General features: G+C 48.5%; 1 protein-coding gene across 1 annotated transcript in view; it reads right to left on the bottom strand.

The window, feature by feature from the left end:
* Positions 1 to 22,049, bottom strand: part of TMEM243 (transmembrane protein 243) — a 31,296-nt gene extending 9,247 nt beyond the window's left edge. The window contains exons 1-2 of the mRNA XM_050937037.1: positions 22,012 to 22,049; positions 20,706 to 21,022 (exon numbers count right to left, since the gene is read on the bottom strand). Of these exons, the coding sequence (XP_050792994.1) occupies positions 20,706 to 20,783 (78 nt within the window). The 5' untranslated portion in view covers positions 20,784 to 21,022; positions 22,012 to 22,049. The remainder of the gene's footprint in view (positions 1 to 20,705; positions 21,023 to 22,011) is intronic.
* Positions 22,050 to 22,838: the final 789 nt, after the last annotated feature.

The following is a 22,838-nucleotide window of genomic DNA, read 5'->3' as shown; positions in this document are numbered from 1 at the left end:
TAATCCTGCCTCTACCACAGACATGCAGTGCGACCCTGGACAGGTCACTAAACCTCTGTGCCATAGTTTCCACATCTATGGTAGAGATCTGCCTGCACTGTAAGATCTGCAGGGCAAAGAGAGTCTTTCACTCAGTATGTACAGTGTTATGTACACCTATGGAGCTCAGGGCTAAATGTGCAGCCACCTCTGAGGTAAAACAGATGCTCTGTTCCAACAGTGCACAGATCCGTAGAAAGATATCCTAACTAATTGAAGCTACAGGGAGATTTTCAATAGGTAGAATAGAAGAGTGCCCCAAATTTGAACCTGGCTCCCCATACTTTTGCAGAAGCATGCCAAGGGATTGCTGGGGGCCACAAACAGACAAACTATTTCCTGTCTCTTCTTTTGAGGCACACTGAGGGTACTGTTTAAAGCATGAAGAGGGAAAGCCTCTCACAACACCAGTAAAAGAACAATGTCAAGCATCTCAGATTCACACAGTGGGAACTGCTATGAAGCTTTAAAAGAAAACAGAACCCATGGGTTCTCTTCACGGTGTACAGCCAAGAAGTTTGTTTCTCTCTAACAGTCTTGCAGAAAAGCTGCAATGCAACCCAACTGTATTCCTTAGGATTCAGAAAGAGAGAAAGCAGGCTGCTCACTGAAATAGAATGGCACAACTCAACCTGCCTCTAGGCCAGCAGTTCTCAACCCACAGCCCAAGTAAAACACAGCTGTGGCCCAGCTGTGCACTAAAAAAATTGAAAGTTTGCTGCTCTTGTCTGGCAGGGGGAGAGGCTGACTCAGGGGAAGACAGCGTCTGGCAGCCTGCTGGAACACTCCTACTACCAAGGGGCTGGGTGAGTGCCACAGGGGGGCAGGATGCAGGAGAGTGGATATCTGGGCAAGTTTGTGCAGGGTGAAGCTCTGGGAACTAGGGGTTTCCTGGGATGCTGCAGCAGCTCCAGGTTTTAGGTGTGGCTCCGCTCCTGGCCCTGTGCCAGGCGCTCCGTTCCTGGTCCAGTGCTGGGGGTCCCAGCTGCTCAGCTGTGGGGTTCAGGTCCCAGCTACCCAGCCCTGGACAGCAGGGTCCAGGTCCCAGCTTCCAGCCCCATGCCGCAATGTCTGGCTGCCAGGCCCCGCACCAAGGGCTCCACTCATGGCCCCACGCTCTGGAGGGATATCTGGGCAGGGGGCGCTGTGCATAGGGGACTGTGGGAGGTTGAGGGGGCACTGCGGTTCTCAACCTGCAGCCCACGTAACACATTGTGAGCCACATACGCAGCCCACAACGATAAAATAGGTTGAGAACCACTGATCTAGGCCAGGGTTCAACAATCTTCAGCATGTGGCCCATCAGGGTAATCCGCTGGCAGGCCGTGAGACATTTTGCTGATGTTGACCGTCCGCAGGCACCGCCCCCTGCAGCTCTCAGAGGGCGCGGTTCGCTGTTCCTGACCAATGGGAGCTGCAGGAAGCGGCGGCAGCCCGTAGCTTCCTGCATCTCCCCCCAGCTCCCATTGGCCAAGAATGGCAAAATGCAGCCACTGGGAGCTGCAGTGGGGGAGTGCCTGAGGATGGACAACGTCAGCAAAACGTCTCGCGGCTCACCAGTGGATTACCCTGATGGGCCATGTGCTAAAGGTTGCCAACTCCTGCTCTAGGCTGGCTGCACAACTGACTGCTGCTAGGTCCAGAGATCCCACGTTTCCATACAGAGCTCCCTAGTGTGCAAGCAGGATTAGGAAAACCCCCTGAAATCTACATTCTAACAGCATTTTAAATACACCTGTCATAAACAGATGCTTAAGGGTTGATGTCTCTTTTTCCCGTAAAGGGTTAACTAGCAATAAATCTGGAACACCTGACCAGAGACCAATCAGGAGACAAGATACTTTCAAATCTCGGTGGAGGGAAGCCTTTGTTTGTGCTTTCTGGGTTTTTTCTTTGTTCTCTCTGGGTTCTGAGAGGGACCAGACATGTAAGCAGATATCTCCAAGTTTCTGAAACAGCCTCTTCTGTTCAATTTGGTAAGTACCAGTTAGAAAGGCGGTTTAGTCTTTTAATTGTTTTCTTATTTTGCAAATGTGTATTTTGCTGGAAGAATTGTATCTCTGATTGCTGCAACTTGTATTTGTGCTGGGGGGAGGATTCTCTCTAGTGTCTATAAGCTGAAAGACCCTGTAACATTTTCCATCTTGATTTTACAGAGACAATTTTTACTTTTTTTCCTTTCTTTTATTAAGAGTTTTCCTTTTTAAGAACGTGATTGTTTTTTTATTCTTGTGTGAGACCCAAGGGGAGGGAATCTGCACTCACCAGGGAATTGGTGGGAGAAAGGAGAGAAGGGAGGAGGAAAAACCCGATTTCTCTCTGTGTTAGTATCACTGTCTCTCTCTCAGGGAGAGTCTGGGAGGGGGAGTGAAGAAGAGTGGGGAAGGTGGATTTCCTCTCTATTTTAAGATTCAAGGAGCTGAATCACAGCGATCTCCTAGTGTAACCCAGGGAAGGGAGGATCTGGGAGGAAGAGAAGAGGAGAATGGTTTATTTCCCTTTGTTTTGAGACCCAAGGGGCTTTGGGTCTTGGGGTCCCCAGGGAAGGGTTTGGGGGCCAGAAAGTGCCCCAAAACACTATATTTTTGGGTGGTGGCAGCTCTACCATTTCTAAGCTAGTAATTAAGTTTAGGAGGGTTCATGCAGGTATCCCATCTTTTGGACGCTAAGGTTCAGAGTGAGGGTTCATACCTTGACAACACCACAATATTAAAATGCAAAATCACATCATGGTCCTTTCACATGGGCTGGGATGAAAGGATGGTCATTGGCCAAGATTTTTCAACAGCAGCTAGTAATTTTGGGTGCCTAACTGAAGGCTTTAAGGGGCCTGATCGTACTCACCATTTTCTGAAAGTCAGGCCCCTTTAAAAGATCTCAGGTTAGGCATTCCAAATCAGCAGCTGCTTTTGAAAATAAATTTAAAAAATGCCCATTCTTCCTACAGCCATGGGGTCAGACAAGGCTTTTGCTTCTGTTTGTGTATTAAGTTCTATTCAATCCTAAAATGATGAAATTGCAGGGAGGGGGGGTGTGTGTGTGTGCGTGCGTGCGCTCGTTCGTTCCAATAGGCTTGCCCATGAGACTGCTGATCAAATACTCCAATCCCACATCAGTAACTACAATAAACTTGAAGGCAGATGAAACTTAAAGCAGCAACAAAAACAGTCTGCTGGGAACAGTTCTCTAGCTTGTGGCCAGTTTAAACAACTAAATCTAGCTGATTAACCAATTCCATTTCAAGGTCTAATTCCCCATTTCGGGAATGGTTGCAATGAAACCACCTTTCAGGAACTCGAGGTTAAACCCACAAAGAGTGGATAAAAAGTTCCAAATATACCATCAGCAGAACAAGATATTTCAGGATACTGGGATTAGAGTAACTGATCCTGAAATCCCAGGATTGCAGAAGTGATCTGAGATTGTATTTCCCAGCACCCAGTGGCACTTCAGCTCCTGGCAGCTTAACATGGCAAAAAAAGGTTACACCAGGGGTAGGCAACCTATGGTACGTGTGCTGAAGGCAGCACACGAGCTGATTTTCAGTGGCACTCACACTGCCCGGGTCCTGACCACTGGTCGGGGGGGTGGGGGGGGACTCTGCATTTTAATTTAATTTTAAATGAAGTTTCTTAAACATTTAAAAAAAACTTATTTACTTTACATACAAGAATAGTTTAGTTATATATTATAGATTTATAGAAAGACACCTTCTAAAAATGTTAAAATGCATGACTGGCACACAAAACCTTAAATTAGAGTGAATAAATGAAAACTTGGCATACCACTTCTGAAAGGTTGCCAACCCCTGGGTTACACATATATAAGCAGGAAACAAAGATGGCTACAGGGATTGATAACGGGATGGAGCCTTCCACCACATCTGGTCCCTCCGACTACCAACACAGGTCAGCACTGACCAGAAGCTGAAACAGACCTCTGTTCGGGACCAATACCCAAAGAGAGCATGAGGTTAGCAGAGCTGCTAGCAAGCAGGCGTTTACAACACACACACTACAGCTGTCATCCTCATTGGCAGAGAGGCCAAGGATGGAGACAGCCGGAGGATCAGAACTATGTCTCACCTTTAGAGGCAATTCCCCCCCACCCTCCCACCAGGAGAGAGGCATGTAGGCAAGGAAATGAAGCGAGATCCATACAACTGCTGCTGCTACTTCTTGATCTCTGCCTGCAGAAAGGGCTTCGCTTTCCAGAGTTATCATGTAAGTTACTAACATATTGCATTGCATTGCATACAAAAATGTTCAGAACACTACGTCTGCAAAGTCGAGCACTGAAAAGTAGCAACTGCTAGGATTAAGGGTTGCCCAAGCAACTTTGATTCTGCCCCCTTGTACATTGTGATGCAGGGTTTAATTACATGATCACATACTATTTTCCACAGGACCGCTGCCTCATTCAGTGCACAGGATGGACAGTGGTCATTGAGTGGGTAGCTCTTCAGTACTGCATTTTATCCTCATCATTCAACGAACGGCCTTCTTTAACTCACACAATTCAACCCATGCACTGAATACAGAATTATGAGTTTTCTCATTGGCTTTTCTGTGTTGCATTCACCATTGTAGCTAAGTGCCTCAAACATTTCTTTTTTGTTTTGAGGCCACCTCTAATTATTTTTGACTGAACAGTTTTACATCAAAACACGAGATTTTACCAAAATAATTTTGTAGGAATGTGTCAAGTGTGACAAAATACCTTTTTTCCTGTCTAATTTTATATATATGTACACACACACACACACACACACACACACACACACACACTATTTTTTTTAATGTAATGTAGAAGTTGAAATGAAATTAAGGGAACATTTTGATGATCCCAAACTGATTTTTTTTTTTTAATTTCATTTGCAGGAAATTTTGGCTTCTTGTTTCAATTCAAGATGAAAAAAATTAGAAATGTTGGAATTTCCTGCAGATTGGATATTCTGTTTCCCAAGCAGCACAATTGATCTTCGCCCCACCACTTGGAGGTCGGGGCATTAGTAACCCCATTTTACAAATAAGGAATGGAGGCAGAGAGAGATTAAGGCCAAAATTATCATTAACTGTCCACTAGTTTTGGGTGCCCAACTTGAGATACCCAGAGCCTGATTTTTAGAGCACTTAGCCTTTGATAGTACTTTGTATGTTCAAAGCAAAGCTTTGTTGGGGCTCATCTAGTCCATTAGTCCGCACCAGCACATCACACACTAACTGGCCCCTGCCAGCATGCTACAAAAAGCAGGGCTGGCTTTAGGCAGATTCCCCCAACTCCCCAGAATCGGGCCCTGCACTTAAGAGGGCCCCACGCCCAAGGCACCTTTTGAATTTTTCTTACATACCCAGCAGCGGTCCGGGTCTTTGGCAGCACTGGATCCTTCACTCGCTCCGAGTCTTCGGCAGCATTTCGGTGGCAGTGGGTCCTTCAGTGCCGTGGAAGGCCTGGAGCGAGTGAAGGGCCCCCTACCGCTGAAGTGCCGCCGAAGACGCGGACCGCCGCCAGGTATTCTAATTGGGTCCTGCAGTTCCTAAAGCCAGTCCTGCTAAAAAGTTCCCTAGTGCACATTAATGTAGTCCTGTTTCAAACAGTATTACATCAACATGCAGTAGGGAACTTTTTAATGCACGTCAGCAGGGTCCGCATGGGTCAGGTAGTGTGGGACACACTGGTGAGGATTAAAATGTATGCCCCACTAGAGCAGATTAACACACTGTCTAGACAAGCTCTTAAATTGCAGTTTGAGTACTCTGCACTGCTGCAGGTCTGGCCTCAGGTGCCTTAAGTCAGGCATGCAGAAAATGAACACGACTAGTGAAAAGTTTAGTTTAAGTAACTTGCCCACCATTGCACAGAAATTCTGTGGCAGATGCAGGGACGGAATCCAGTTCTTCTTCGAGTGCTTGCTCATATCCATTCCAATTAGGAGTGCGTGCGCTTCGTGCACGTTCGTCAGAGACTTTTTACCCTAGCAACACTTGGTGGGCCGGCAGGTCGCCCCCTGGAGTGGCACCGATATGGCGCCTGATATATACCCCTCCTGGCCCATCCACTCCTCAGTTCCTTCTTACCGCCCGTGTCGGTCGTTGGAACTGTGGAGCACGGCTTAGCTGTTGTCCACCTCCCTAGCGATTCACTCTTTTGTATAGTATTGTGTATATAGTTCTTTTACTATAGTTTTAGTTAGTATTTAAGGTTAGTTTTTATAGTTCTGTATATAGTTAAAGAGGATTGGGGATTCGCCCCTTCCCCTCCCCTGGTACCGGGGCCCATGCCCGGTTCACCGGGCTTCAAGCCTTGTGCGGCCTGTCATCGGCCGATGCCCACAGGAGATCTGCACGACTCCTGTCTGAAGTGCCTAGGTGAAGCCCACCTTGCGGACAAGTGCCGGATCTGCAAAGCTTTCAAGCCCTGGACAAAGAGGGAACGGGACATTCGCTTAAAACAGCTTTTGATGGAGGCAGCTTTGACTCCTCCATCCTCGGCACCAACTCTGGCACCGGGACCAAGCGTCTCTTCCGCACCGGACCGCCCGGCACTGACAAAGGCTTCGCTCCCCCACCCTTCACCGGCCCAACACTCCAGCCGGCACCGCTCCCTCTCCCCGAGGAGCAAGAAGCACAAGGCTCCTGCGGCAACTACAGCTATGCCGCAGTCGGAGTGTACTTCCAAGATGGACCGCCTGGCACCGTCATCTGCCGTGGCACCGCTTGTCTCCACACCGTCGATTCCAGCTTCACAGGAGCCGTTGAGTCCGGTGCCTACCAGCTCCCCAGCACGCGCTGTGGCTGAGCTCGTCGTGCCCTCCACATCGGAGACCTTCTCCGTGGCGCGCGTCCTTATCGCTCTGAGAGAGCCCGAATTGCCCCAACCCCCGGCACCGCCGGTGTGGGTTATTCAGTTGCTGGGCAAACCCACCATGGTGCGGCCACATTCACCGGGCACCACTGAGCACCGTCGGTTCCGCTCCAGATCCCGAGATCACTCTCGGCCTCGTCATCGATCAAGGTCCCGGTGCCGCTCGCAGTCCCGGTACCATTCTTCACGGCACCGGTCATACTCGCGGCACCGCTCGAGATCCCGGTCGCCGTCGTGGTACTCTCGGCACCGGTCCAGATTGCAGCACCGACGTACTTACTGCAGCCGATCCCGGCACGACGATATAATGCACCGGTCGACCTCCAGGCACCACGCTGGTAGCAGGTCCCGGTCCTGATCCAGATATCGCCACGGCTCCCGGTACCACTCACCGGCACTGCATAGAGACGAGCTCTATGGGCGCAGAGACCTGGCCCAGTCAACATCAGCTCCTCCGTGGCCATCGCGTCACCCGTTCGCCTCCTCACAAGCGGACAGTGCCTCTTACGGGGGTTCAGATGCACAGGCCCACCCGGACCATAGACCACCTCAATGGTCCTTTTGGATGGCTTGGGCCTATCACCAAGCCCAGGGTGAGCCTATGGGCCCAGCACGCTCCAGCCACTCAGAGCACCGTGCACCAGAGGCCACAGTCAGCCAGCCTCCCCCCTCTGGTATGGAGGAAGACCCTGCGCATCCTCTTGCGCAGCATGATGTTCCAGAAACGGAGGTCCCTCAGGACGAGGCGTCAGTGCAAGAACCACTCATCCCTGGTTTGTCTCCCTCCTCTTCCCCAGATGAGGCGGTAGCAGGCACATCATCATCAGGGCCCCCGCCAATTGACCTCTGAGTGCATCAGGACCTTCTGCGGCGCGTTGCCCAAAATATAAATCTTCCCGTAGAGAAAGTTCCTGAAGTGGAGGACCCGGTGGTTAGCATACTATCCACAGAAGCACCAACCAGGGTGGCCCTCCCTTTCATCAAATCGATCCAAGCCAAGGCAGACACCATCTGGCAGTCCCCGGCTTCTATCCCACCCACAGCCAGGGGAGTGGAACGAAAGTACATGGTGCCGTCCTAGGGGTATGAGTACCTCTACGTGCACCCCGCCCCCTGCTCATTGGTGGTACAATCAGTCAACAAACGGGAGCGCCACGGCCAACAAGCCCCCACGCCAAAATCTAGGGAGGCCAGACACATGGATTTGCTGGGCTGGAAAATCTACTCTGCGGGAGGCCTTCAGCTCCGTGTGGCGAACCAGCAGGCCCTCTTAAGCCGATACGGCTACAACACCTGGGAAGCTGTCGGCAAGTTTACCGAGTTAGTTCCCCAGGACTCACGTCAGGAGTTTTCAGCTCTCCTAGAGGAGGGAAAGAGGGTCGCCAGAACCACACTGCTAGCCTCTTTAGATGCCGCTGATTCGGCAGCCAGAAAGCTTGCCTCTGGTGTAGCCATGTGTCGCATATCTTGGTTACAAGCGTCCGGCCTACCGCTTGAGCTACAATATACCATCCAAGACCTGCCATTCGACGGGCATGGTCTTTTCTCACAAAAGACAGATCCCAGACTACAGAGTCTGAAGGACAACCGGGTTATCATGCGTTCGCTGGGAATGCATACACCCCAGACTCAGAGACGGTCCTTCCGCTCACGACCCCAGCGCCCTTACCCCCAGCCTCGACCAAGACAGGATCTTGCCCGGCGACGAGGCCGCACGACCCGCAGACGTCAGACTGGACCTCAAGGGGGCAACAATTCCAGTCCCACCAAACCACCGCAGGGACCTAAAACCAACTTTTGAGGGTGTGCCCGAGAGCAGTGTACCAATTCCCTCCCTGGATCCTCTTCATTTTTACAACCGCCTCTCCCCGTTCCTCCCAGCGTGGTCCCAGCTGACCTTGGATCGTTGGGTCCTACGCATGGTGGAGTTTGGATACAGTCTTCAGTTTATTTCTCCCCCCCTCTCCCACCCTCCCTGCTCGTCCCTCTTCAGGGACCCCTCTCACGAGCAACTCATCATCCAGGAGGTTCGCAAGCTCCTCTTGATCGGAGCTATAGAGGAGGTGCCAGAGGAGTTAAGGGGCAAGGGATTTTATTCCCGATATTTCTTAATCTCCAAGTCAAAAGGCGGCCTCCAGCCCATCCTGGACCTGCAAAGACTGAACAAATTCATCAAAAAGTTCAAGTTCCGCATGGTATCCTTAGGAACCATCATTCCTTCCCTGGATCCCGGAGATTGGTACACCGCTCTCGACATGAAGGACGCATATTTCCACATTGCAATTTATCCTCCGCACAGGAGGTACCTGCGCTTTGTGGTAAATCAGGGTCACTACCAGTTTACTGTCCTTCCCTTTGGTCTCTCCTCGTCCCCTCGGGTCTTCACCAAGTGTATGGCGGTCGTCACTGCTTCCCTGCGCCGTCGTCGAATACACGTCTTCCCTTACCTCGACGACTGGCTTATCCGAGGGACTTTGGAGGCGCAGGCGCTCGGCCACGTCGCCATCATCAGGGAGCTGTTTGGGAGTCTAGGCTTGATCATCAACTTGGACAAGTCCACCCTGGTGCCTACGCATTTATCGAATTTATCGGGGCAATGCTGGACTCCAACCTTGCAACAGCCAGTTTACCCATGCACCGGTTCCAAGCCATAGTCTCCCTTGTCGAAAGTCTGCAAAGCTTTCCAACCACTTCTGCTCGTACTTGCCTTGCTCTCCTGGGGCACATGGCTGCATGCACTTTCGTCACGAGGCATGCAAGACTGCACATGCGCCCTCTGCAAACCAGGCTCGCGTCGGTCTATCGGCCAGGCAGGGACGCCATAGACACAATCCTGACGATTCTGCCGGATGTTCTAGGCTCCCTCGACTGGTGGAAGACGTCATCCCGAGTGTGTGTGGGCCTGCCGTTTCATCCTCCCCAGCCCTCTGTGTCCCTAACAACGGACGCGTCCTCGCTGGGCTGGGATGCCCACCTAGGGCTCCTGCGCACCCAAGGCCTCTGGTCACCACGGGAACTGAAGCTCCACATCAATGTGCGGGAGCTGAGAGTGGTCCAACTGACATGCCAAGCGTTTCAGTGCCATCTACACGGCCGTTGTGTTGCGGTGTTCACGGACAACACAACGGCCATGTATTACATCAACAAGCAGGGCGGGACCCAGTCCTCCCCTCTGTGTCAGGAAGCAATACGCCTGTGGGACTTTTGTATAGCTCACTCCATACATCTAGTGGCCTCCTTTCTCCCAAGGGTATGGATCACCCTCACGGATCACCTGAGCAGATCCTTCCTATCTCACGAATGGTCCATCCATCCGGACGTTCTTCATTCGATTTTCCGGAGGTGGGGATTTCTCCACATAGACCTGTTTGCATCCAGAATGAACAGGAAATGCCAGGTGTTCTGCTCTCTAGAGGGTCGCTCCCCAGGCTCCCTGTCGGACACGTTCCTGATCCCGTGGACGGGCAGCCTCTGTTACGCCTTTCCACCCTTCCCTCTTGTCCACTGAGTCCTGCTCAAACTCCAAAGGGACAGAGCTCGCCTCATCCTGATCGCTCCGGCTTGGCCGAGGCAGCCCTGGTACACCATGCTGCTCGACCTGTCCCTGGCAGACCCAATTCCCCTGCCGCTTTGGCCGGACCTGATCACACAAGACTTCGGCAGGATGCACCATCCAGACCTGCAGTCCCTTCATCTGACTGCATGGCTCCTGTCTGGTTAAACCAGTCGGAGTTGCACTGTTCTGCCACAGTACAGCAGGTGTTGCTGGGTAGCAGGAAGCCCTCTACGCGCTCGACCTAACTCGCAAAATGGAAGCGCTTCTGCCACTATTGTATCCAGCATGGCCATTCTCCGCATTAGTCCCCACTATTCTGGACTACGTGTGGTCTCTCAAACAGCAGGGATTGGCAATCTGCTCTCTACAAGTACATCTGGCGGCTATATCCACCTTCCATCCGGGCGAAGCTGGCAGTTCCGTTTTTTCTCACCCTATAGTGTCAAGATTCCTCAAGGGCTTGGAGCGACTATACCCACAGGTCAAACGGCCTACCCCTACCTGGGACCTGAACCTTGTCTTAACCAGGCTCATGGGGCCCCCTTTCGAACCTTTGGCCACATGCTCGCTGCTGTACCTGTCCTGGAAAGTAGCTTTCCTAGTCGCTATCACCTCGGCTAGACGAGTCTCGGAGCTTCGTGCACTGACTGTGGATCCTCCATATACCGTGTTCCATAAGGACAAGGTACAGCTGCGACCGCACCTGGCATTCCTCCCTAAGGTCGTCTCTGCCTTTCATGTTAACCAGGACATCTTCCTGCCAGTCTTTTGTCCAAAGCCGCATTCATCGCGACGAGAGCAACAGCTCCATTCTTTGGATGTCCGCAGGGCTCTCACCTTCTACATCAAGAGGACCAATCCCTTCCGCCACTCACCTCAGCTATTTGTAGTGGTGGCGGAACATATGAAGGGCATGGCAATCTCCTCCCAGTGTATTGCATCTTGGGGGACATCCTGTATTCGGACATGCTACGACTTGGCTCATGTTCCAACTGGCCATCTTACCACCCATTCTACTCGGGCTCACGCCTCATCTGCCGCGTTTTTGGCCCATGTTCCCATACAGGAAATTTGCCGCGCAGCCACCTGGTCTTCCGTCCACACCTTTGCATCGCACTATGCATTGGTCCAACAGGCTAGAGACGATGCCGCCTTCGGCTCAGCGGTTTTACATTCCTCAACGTCTCGCTCCGACCCCACCGCCTAGGTAAGGCTTGCGAATCACCTAATTGGAATGGATATGAGCAAGCACTCGAAGAAGAAAAGACGGTTACTCACCTTTGTAACTGTTGTTCTTCGAGATGTGTTGCTCATATCCATTCCACACCCGCCCTCCTTCCCCACTGTCGGAGTAGCCGGCAAGAAGGAACTGAGGAGCGGATAGGCCGGCAGGGGTATATATCAGGCGCCATACCGGCGCCACTCCAGAGGGTGACCTGCCGGCCCACCAAGTGTTGCTAGGGTAAAAAGTCTCCAACGAACGTGCACGCGGCGCGCGCACACCTAATTGGAATGGATATGAGCAACACATCTCGAAGAACAAACAGTTACAAAGGTGAGTAACCGTCTTCTCAAGCGCAGCATTCAGCTGCTTTCACTGGGAACAGGGCCTTGGAGCAGAGCCCGGAGCTGGAGTGCGGAGCAGCTTTGGAGCAGTGGAGCTGCAGATTTTGCCTGGAGCTGGAGCAGAGCCAGAGCACAGCTCCAAAGCCCTGACTGTGAAAGCCATCTTGTCTCTTTTTGAATCCCCGAGTCATACCCTACACACCTTCTAACTTCTGCAAAAAAATGAGGCAAGGATCCTACAGACAACAGCCATGCCCATCCTATGCACTGAATGAGGGAGGGGTCCTATGCAAAAAGAGTATGTGATCACGTATCATAATGCATATGCACAAAAGGGCCAAATTAAGATTGCCCAGACATTACTCAACCTTTGAGTGCTTGAGTTTGCAATCTTCATGTTCCTTTAATGTAGTTCACCCTGTGTAATTTTTAAAAAAGCAAACACACATATGCACACACAGAAGTTACCAGAAGCTTTCCCAAAAAGTGCAGCTTGAGATAGACACCCAGCCCGGAACATTTTCATCCCAAATGATTGAAGTTTGATAATTAAGCAACTGAAAACAGGATCTCATAAAGGGAAGTATCAGGCAATCTTAATTCTAGGCAGTGCAATCTGATCCATCTGGGGGGGGGTGAAGCAGAGGTGGTGATTAAATTAAAAAACCAACAAAACAAAAAAACCTGTTTTATTTTAATAGTAAATTTTCTCTTTTTAAAAAATAAATCTGTTTAAAATGAAATCCGAATTTAATCTAAAATATGTTAAGGCCTAAACTTAATGAGCTCTTAGAACATTTAAATAAAATAATAAACGTGCTCTTTTGTGGTAAATTCCAGTTACCATCCTAGTGCAGCCTGACACAAATCAGGAGCAAAAAAATTCTCTAGTAAATACACAATATATCATTCACCATTTTCTAACATTAAAATGTACAATAAGAATCTGAAGCTATTAAGTTATATAACAACTGCTTACTGAGTCATAGCATAGCCTCCCAGGTAGCACAAAGATGTACCAAATCTAGTGCAAAGCCTCTATTTAGTTGTCAACTGACATGTTTTAATGGCTGTATCAACCAAGGAGAACGCACCCTTTTTAAGAAAATGATTGAAGTACAAATGGAAAAGTTGATAAAATCGAGGATTTAAATCAAGGGTTTTCATGTGGTGATTTAAATCAGGATATAAATCGTCTTATTTAAAAAAAAACAAAAAAAACACACACACAAAACCCCAATCCACACTGCTCCACTTATAACAGACACACACAAGCTGCAGTCCCAGTTATCAGCAGATTCCAGGGACCACCACCCAAGACTTTTGTCTTTCCCCTTCTTCCTTTCCTCCCAGTGGAGCCGGCTGAGCTGGCTTTGAAGTCGGCATTCTAGCTCCCTCATCCCAGGGCAGTTATGTTCTGGAGGCGGCAGCCTCAGGGGACCTGGAGCACTGTGAAGTTTGAACGTCCCTGGGAGGTAGAACTCGGCTTCCATTAGCCAGGCTCGAACTGCACAAGCTTCACTCTTGTACTCAACTGTTGCCCGCATAGGCACTGACTCCGTGGATGCTCTGGGGCTGGAGCACCCATGGGGAAAAAAAAAAATAGTGGGTGCTCAGCACCCACCAGCCACTCAGCAGGCCCCACTGGTCAGCTGTTTGGTGGTAGGCAGGAGGTGCTGGGGGAGAAGGGGCGGAACAGGGGCAGGAAGAGATGGGGCGTGCTCAGTGAAGAAGTGGAGCAGGGCTGGGCTTTGGGTGAAAGGACAGAGTGGGGGCGGAGCCTAGGGTGGCACAGGGGTGGAGTATCCACCCAGAAAAAAAAAAAAAAAAAAAAAAAAAAGTCAGCACCTGTTTCCTGACCCCTCAGAATAGGGCACATAGGCACATGAAAGGCTTCTCCGTGACAACATCACCTAAAGATACTTGAAGCAGATTCACTTGCAAAGTGGCCTGTTTAATTTACCAAGTCTCCCTGTTCTTTGCATCTGTCATTCCTTGGGGTGGGAAAGCAGGATGTCTGCTCACCGAACCAGCATAAGCTATATCACTATAACTGTGTCCACACTAGGACTTCTATCCATATAGCCCCCCTAACCAACCTAGCTAGGCTGACATACCTTTTCTAGGTATAACCAAGTTGCACTGGTTGATTTCAATAGGAGTTAGGTGCCTAAATAACTATAAAGATCTGGCCAACATGGACGACGAGCTTGATAGCTTGAAGAACCAGCCTGCCCAATAGGCACAGAGTATCTACCTTTGGGACTCAGCCTCGCAAGGAGTAATTAGCACATGGGCAGGCTTGCGCAAGCTGTAGTAGAGTTAGCTCTAGCCAGTGCTGCAATAGCTCGCATTTGTACAGGGCTGACTTTCAGAGATGCTGAATACCAGCAGGGCCCATTGACTTCCAATGGAGTTGCGGATGCTCAGCACCTCTGAAAAGTCAGGTCCATGATGCCCTTCAGTCCTAGTGATCCCCGATATGCTTTACGGGCTCTGAACCAGCTCCCAGGCGTGTCACAGGCTGACCTCCTGCTGACTTCAGCCAGGAGCAGACTCAGTCTCTAGGGATCAATTCACCCACCACCTCCAAAGAATAACAGTTCTATTTAGCAGCACATGCAGTATGGCAACGGGGGGTGGGGAAGAGTTAACATTGCAAAGGGATTCAGGCAAGTACAATGACTTATGCTGGAACTGGCCAGGTGAACAAGAGGAGCATTTAGCTCAAATTCTTTGAGAGCCAAGTGGATCTCTAATGATTTAACATTTCATCCCAAACTCAGTCAGTCCCTCACTCTTACACACCAGCTTCAACTCAATATGAAGACAGACCTATTACAGATGCCCTCCCTTCTATAATGAACTCTCGTCAACTTCTTCAGTCCCCAGTGACATGCAAAATACTGTTCTTCAACAAGGAACTCCGTCCCTGCATCTCCTCCTTCTCCAGGAGCTCAGCCATTGTGGAGCACTACACAACTTTGTTATATCATCATAGTGCCCAGAAGCCCCAGTCATGGACCACGCCCTCACGGTGCTAAGCACTAGATGCCTCTTAAGCAAGATTCTCTTTACTCAGTCCAGGAACCCCACTCCTCCAAGCACACTGCAGAGCTCAGGGCATCTGTGGAGTCAAGGGATTCCTACCACATTCAGTAGAAACTTCAGTAGAAACTGCCACATTCAGTTATCACCCCATCTCTGTAAACTAGTAGCCTTCCAAGTATGGTTACCATTGCAGTTAGAAAGGCTCCCAAACAGATGCCTCCCCGTATTGCATAGACTCAGACTTTAAGGCCAGAAGGGACTATCATGATCATCTAATCTGACCTCCTGCACATTGCAGGCCACAGAACTTCACTCACCCACACCTGTAATAGACCCCTAGCGTCTGGCTGAGTTACTAAAGTCCTACAATCATGATTTAAAGACTTCAAGTTACAGCAAATCCACCATTTACACTAGTTTAAATCTGCAAGTGACCTGTACCCCATGCTGCAGAGGAAGGCAAAAACCCCCCAGGGTCTCTGCCAATCTGACCTGGGGGAAAATTCCTTCCCAAGCTCAGCTATGGTGATCAGTTAGACCCTGAGCATGTGGGCAAGACCCACCAGGCAAACACCTGGGAAAGAATTCTTTGTAGTAACTCAGAGCCCTACCCATTTAGTGTCCCATCACCAAGCACTGGAGATGTTTGCTGCTAGCAGTCACAGATCAGCTATATGCCATTGTAGGCAGCCTCATCCCTTCCATAAACTTATCAAAGTCAGTCTTGAAGCCAGTTAGGTTTTTTGCACCCACTGCTCCCCTTGGAAGGCTGGTCCAGAACTTCACTCCTCTGATGGTTAGAAACCTTCATCTAATCTCAACCCTAAACTTGTCAATGGGCAGTTTACATCCATTTGTTCCAGCGTCCACATTATGTTTAGCTTAAATAACTCCTCTCCCTCCCTGGTATCTATCCCTCTGATGTATTTATACAGAGCAATCATCTCTCCCCTCAGACTTCTCTTGGTTAGGCTAAATGAGCCAAGCTCCGAGTCTCCTCTCACACGGTAGGTTTTCCATTCCTTGTATCATCCTAGTAGCCTTTCTCTGCACCTGTTCCAGTCTGAATTCCTCTCTCAAACATGGGAGATCAGAACTGCACACAGTATTCCCCAGATGAGGTCTCACCGGTGCCTTGTATAATGGCACTAACACTTCCCTGCCTCTGCTGGAAATACCTCACTTGATACATCCTAGGACTGCATTAGTCTTATTTTATAGTCACATCCTATTGCCAGCTCATGGTTGATCACAGGATGACTAATACGCCCAGGTCTTTCTCCTCCTCTGTCACATCCAGCTGATACGCTCCCAGCTTAGCGCAAGAATTCTTGTTGTTAGTGCACTATTTAATTCACACCTTTAAATTTCATCCCATTTTTATTACTCCAGTTTTCAAGGTTGTCCAGATTTTCTTTTATGATAATTTGGTCCTCCTCTGTATTGGCAATACCTCCCAACATTGTGTCATCCACAAATTTTATTCACACACTTCCACTTTTTGTGCCGTCATTTAAAAAATAATAATAAAAAAAAAAGGTTAAATAAGATTGGTCCCAAAATCATCCCTGAAGAACTCCACTAGTAACCTCCTTCCAGCCTGACAGTTCACCTTTCAGTATGATCTGTTGCAGTCTCCCCTCTAAGCAACTCTTTATCCATCTTTCAATTCTCATATTAATCCCCATCTTTTCCAATTTAACTAATAATTTCCCATGTGGGAACTGTCTCAAATGCCTTACTGAACTCCAGGTAGATGAAATCTACTGCATATTTCCTTTCTCAAAGGAGGAGATCAGGTTGGTCTGGCACAATCTACCTTTTGTAAAACCATCTTGCATTTTATCCCAATTACTATTCACCTCTATGTCCTTAACTATTTTCTCTTTCAACATTTGTTCCAAGGCCTTACCTGCACTTGAGGACAAACTTACAGGCCTGTAGTTTCCCCAATTGCTTTTCTCCCCTTTCTTAAAAATAGGAACTACATTAGTAACTCTCCAGTCATAGGGTACAACCCCCGAGTTTACAGATTCATTAAAAATCCTTGCTGTTGGGCTTGCAATTACATATGTCAGTTCCTTTAATATTCTTGAACGGAGATTATCTGGGGCCCCCGATTCAGTCCCATTAAGCTGTTTGAGTTTGACTTCCGCCTCAGATATGGTAATTTCTACTTCCATCCTCATTCCCATTAGCCACCCTGTCACTGCCCCTAAGTTCTTCATTAACTTTATGAAAAACTGAGGCAGAATATTTGTTTAGATGATGGGCCATACCACCTTTAATCTCATCGCATGCTGAGTGGTCCCACCTCTTTCCTTGTTTTCTTTTTATTTATATGGTCCATTTCGGCTCTGCACAATCTTCCTATGATTTAGTGCCAGAGGAGCAAAATAAATCAAAGCAGGAGAGATCCAGAAATCCAGGTCAGGATGAATCCATGCCAGAAGCGGAGGAATTGGAAATAGTCATGGTTTTAGCATTCTCCGCCAACTAAAGAAAATGCTGCTAACTACCGGCTTTCACCCAAGAGTGCCAGATACTATACTTTCAATAACAAGTCTGAAGTTATGGTGCCATCATTCAAGCTTAGCCATTTTGTCCTGAACAATGGTCCAGTCCTACCAAACTCCGTTCCAGCAAATGTCAAGGTTTTAAAGAGACATCTGTCATGCCTCAAGGATCCCACAGCATTTTAGTAAGGACTTGGGTACCAGCAGTGCAGCGATCATGTAGGCAGATCCCACAGTTATCACACAATTCATCACAACACAGCTGGTAGGGCTGGGAAGCAAAGGAATGGGGAGTGGAAGAAAAGCAGCTAATTGATATATGGCACGTCTTTTCAGTTTAGAGTGGTAGCTAAGCCTGGTCTACCTGATGTCTGCTTGGTGGCCCCTCAGCAGCTTCTGGTGAAAGGGTGTCGCCCACACCGCTGTCAGACTTGAGAGAGGCTGCAGTGTACAGGAATTGAGGAGTATCCTGGTCAGTGGTTTGGAAGCCCACTAGTGGGCCTCTGAGTTTTCTCCTGCGGATGCCACCAGAAAAAGCAGCAGTGTATGAATGTAGCTAGGTTTGTAAGTTTGGGAACAGTTAGTAAACACAGTTATTTGGCATATAACTGTGCCCCTGTGGTTCCCTTATAATCTTAGTATCATGTAAAGAGTAAGGCAGAGCCAGTGCCCTGAGGTATTCAAGTCTAGACATGGTCCCTTCAGATCAGATTTGAGTCATACTGGAATTTTACCATTTGCTATCTCCATCCTAAAGGTAAATGGTGGACTTCAGTGCTAATAAAAAAGGTGCTTGGGTGCTATATTCTCTCACACAAACACTTCAACAAGAGGCAGGAAGTTAATGTGGTGTGAAGAGTTTAAAAAAAAAGAGGAGGAGGCCCCGATCCTGCAATCAGCTCCATGTGAGCAGAGCCCTGCACTCATGTTGAGCTCTTCCACGGTCAGTAGGGCTTCGCACAGGGGTACATTGCCGTGGCCTGCAGGCTCATGGCCAAAGCTGGGGAGCCATTCAACAGAAAACTGTAATAAAAACCCTTCCGTTGTCTATTACCCTCCTAGATGAGGCAAAACACAGCTGAAAGGGACAGACACCTCCTTCACTGCATATTTACCCCTAATATTTTGGGCACCTCTGAAGTTAGCTTGACTGCCACTTTTTGGTTTCTCCAGGCAACCATGATGGCAGAACACAACTAATGCTCTTTCTGGAGTTCTCAGCTGTCACTCAGCTGCATGTCAGGACCACTCAGAACTTCATGGCATCAACAGGGACCAAACTCACATCCTCCTACTCTAGAAAGCCAGGCCCTACCACTTAAGCTACAAGGATAAACCATGAAATAGTAGGGATTTGGCAAAGTCACTGTACTATAGAGTCATTCTCACATGCTCTCTGTGGCTCTATGACTGGGTGAGTATTTCTTCCCTGTGGAACAGTGTTTGGGCCAAAGAGAGAATGACTCTGTAGTCCAGTGGTTAGGACACCCACTAGGGACAGGGAGACCTGGCATCCAGTCCCCCTACTCCATTTACTTTCATTTTTTTAATCCAGAGTGGAACAACTTCAACAGGGGGGACTGAGGGAGCCCCATATCAGAATAGCCCAAAGCCCAGTGGTTAGATAACTCTCCTCAGAGGATTTTAACTGTGGTCTCCCACCTTTCCCCACCTTCAGCAGAGAGGGAGACTTGCAGTTGGAATGTGGGAGACCCAGGTTAATGCTCTACTCACTGGGCTAGAAGTTATGAAATAGGCACCTCTCACCCCACCTTTTGAAGGGGACTCAATCCTGTAGGCAGCCTCTAAGACCATCTACCAGATTGGGCCCAACAAATAACTTAGTGGCTAAACACTTATCTTCCCCCAGTGCATGAATCACTCTGCGGCTCTGGATACCAACAGCAAGGCAGCCATGTGCAAGCCCAGAGGCAAAAAACTTAGACACAGAGTAAACTTTTACCCTGAAAACTTTGGCACTAAATTTAGCCACCTACAGGGTTCAGGGAGAATTATGGATTACAGGGGAACCCAAACTGGGATTTAGGTACCTAAGTATCTTTGCTGATCTGGGCCTTAGTTACTGGCAATATAAATAGCGTTGCAAGAAGTAGTTCCTGCCATCTAGCACTCCACCATGGTCATGTTCAAAACATGTGACATTCTCCAATTAATCCTCACTATAGCCCTATCAAGTAGGTATCACCACCGTTTCACAGGTGATGAAACTGAGGCAGAAAGGCTGAGCGATTTGCCAAGAATTAATACTTCCCCATTCCAGTTAGCTGCTCAGACCACAATTCACAAATTGAGAGTTATCTCAAGAAAAAGGCAGGACAAGAAAAAGAGTCATTCCCCCAGTCTTTTGAAATAATCCCACTAAACCAGAAAATTCTAAAGCAAATTTGCTATGACAAAGTATTTTGCCTAGTTGCCATAGCACAAAGACCCTATTATTAGAAGATCCCACAAGACTGAGCAACTAACACCATGTGCTTGGCATATGTAGTTGGTAGGGTGACCAGATATCAGGAGCTTTATCTTATTTATGCAACTATATCCTCCTATTCTTCCCCCGCAAAAAAACCGGGGTCCTGATTTTTCACCCTTGCTATCTGGTCACACTTGCAATTGGGCAAGTCACGTCTACATTACACAACACCACCATTACACAATCAGAGCATTCATTTTTGAGAAGACCCTGTGCAAGGCACCCTATCGCAACTGCTGACATAGGACCCTAAAGAGGCTCTGAAGGACCTTTCAAACTCTGCAAATAATCCCTGTGGCTCTGTGCCTTTAGATCAAACAACAAAATCTCTATTCGGCCCCCTGCTTTCCAGAGGCCCTAATACGTCTGTGAAGTGCCACTGTGGGTGCTGAAGTACTTCTTGCTAGAGCAGTTCAATTTTTACTTTAAAAAAAGAGAGGGGTGAAATTAGTGACTACTAAGAGACTGGGTAAGCTACTTATTGCACATGAAAATGCCCAACACTGCTTTATGAAAAATGAGTAGCTCTACCTCAGCTTCAGAAAGGAGTCCTTCAGTATCCAGCTCTTGGAGGGGAAAGGGGGCAGCAGAGAGATCTCTCCAAAGCACAATCAGGTCTTACCCTTGCTGAAGTTTCTCCAAAGAGAGGTCTGTTGTCCAGTCCACCCGTGCCATAGGTTCTAGTTGTATAGTCTTCCATTTCCCACCCCACAAAAAGATCGGTCGTGTCACTCACACACAGAGAGATTATCTCAAAACAAAACCATCCCCGTCTCAAGAGGCCTTAAGCCCATGGCACAGTATATGTGAGCAAGAGTTATTTATGGAAAATACATCTCTCCGGGCTTTGGATGCTACACACAACAGGTGGCTCAGAGCCAAGGATCCAAGCCTCCCCTCCAAGCCTTCGCTTTCTTCTTCATGATCAGAAGCTGCTGCCTGCCAGAGAAAAAAACAAACGAGAAATATTGGACCTTTTTTGTTAGCTGCAGGGGCAGCGTGGTTGATTTATTACCGTTTATTTCCCCTAATGGAACTAATCAAGGCTGTTAATGCCAGGAGTCCTTTTCTCCCCCAACAAATGCTCTATTCTTTTGGAGATCAATTAAACAAAGCTGCCTTTCTACAGCTGCTACCCCTACCCCAGCATCAGGGCTCCTAGTTCAAGGCTCACGAGCTGGGGGTGAGTCTCATGGGAGAGGAACTCTTGCCCCAGCCTCGTTCCCCTCCCACCGGATTCGCTGCTGGTGCTCACCCAAGCAATCAGATTAGACTTGGTGCAGGGTATTTAATCAGGGAAGGGGGTAGCGAGCATATGCCAAAGGTTACAAGAGAAAATAGTACTTTCCTTCCCTTTTGCTAGAACTTGTTTGCTGGGGGGAAGGAGTGATTATAATAAAAAAAAGCCAACAGAATTTTACAGTAAGAGGAAATTAAGTGGTTGATCCACGATTTCTGTTCCCCTTCTAATTTAAATCAAGCCACCACAGCCCGCAATAAACTTCGATTCATGTTCTAGTATATAGTCAGCTGCTCTCCCTCTCCCAAGAATAACCCTTCTTTTCCCAGAGATCTGCAGCGGCCTGAGCAAAGGGGGAGGGGAAAGAGCCAGGCACCAACCCCTTTCCTCACTCCATTCATCCATCCCTTGAAAGATCGATTCGTCTCTTAAGGGAAAACACACAAACGCTGAAGACCAGAAACAAAGCAATCCCGATCAGAGAAACTGAAATGCCAGACTCGATCACTTCCTCCTTCCCTCCTCCTCCTGCCCCGACAGTGCACCCCCCTCTACTGTACATACCCCAAGCGTGAAGCCCACCCCGTTCTACACACACCCTCTGCGGAACATGTGTCCAAGAGGCCACAGTAGCGAATGTTCGGAAACAGAACGTTGGCGTTGCTAAGATTCCATCGCTGCTACTTACCCTCGTAGCGTACTTCACTGAACCTACTGCCCCTTCACAGGTTAATATCCTTCCAGGCGCTGTCGCAAACCAGCCCTCCCCTACCTACAGTCCAGCCTCCCGCATGATCTCACCGCCAGCCTGATCCAATCACAGGCAGGAGAGGACCCGCACTTGCTGCAATTTTTTATTTCCCGAGCTTGCAGATTTGTTTATTTTGAAACGGAAATAACTGTTCGGGGCATTGGTAAGAGAGTGGCTAATCAGTAACGTTGGCAACGTGAGAGTCACATTATTTTAAGGTTTTTTTTAGCGTTAAGTGCAGCTTTAATTATTAATAATAATTAAATTGATCGTTGCTAATAGTAACAATGCACTGATTTTCTTTTGATAGAACGTTGGGCTTTTCAAGATACTCGCAGAGGTGATGGCCGCATTTAGTCTATCTGTTTCAATGGGATGACCCCTCTGACTGCAGGGTGAATTTGACCAAGGGTGCCTGGGGGTTCTCCACTGGGTTACACTAAAGTTTATGCCACTGTCACTCCTTTAAATTCAGTGGAGTTATACTCGGCTAAAATTGGTGTGACCAACAGAGAACCTGGTCCACGGTCTCTCTCCATTGTTATTGTTGTTATATTATTTATTGGAGAGAGATATAGTAGTCTGAGCACACATCTGGGAGCCAAGAACTTTGACCCTTGATATTCTGGTGCCTGGCAATCAAAAGAGAAAGGTGATAAAATAATTCTAAGGTCTAATCTTGGCTTCTTTGATCCTGACTGTCCCTCTGGAGCACTCAGAAAGTCACTTGGGTCCAGATCCTCAAAGGTATTTTGGTGCCTGTC

This window comes from Gopherus flavomarginatus, chromosome 1, assembly GCF_025201925.1.
Source record: "Gopherus flavomarginatus isolate rGopFla2 chromosome 1, rGopFla2.mat.asm, whole genome shotgun sequence".
Lineage (NCBI taxonomy): Eukaryota > Metazoa > Chordata > Testudines > Testudinidae > Gopherus > Gopherus flavomarginatus.
This window is presented reverse-complemented; position numbering and strand designations above follow the sequence as displayed.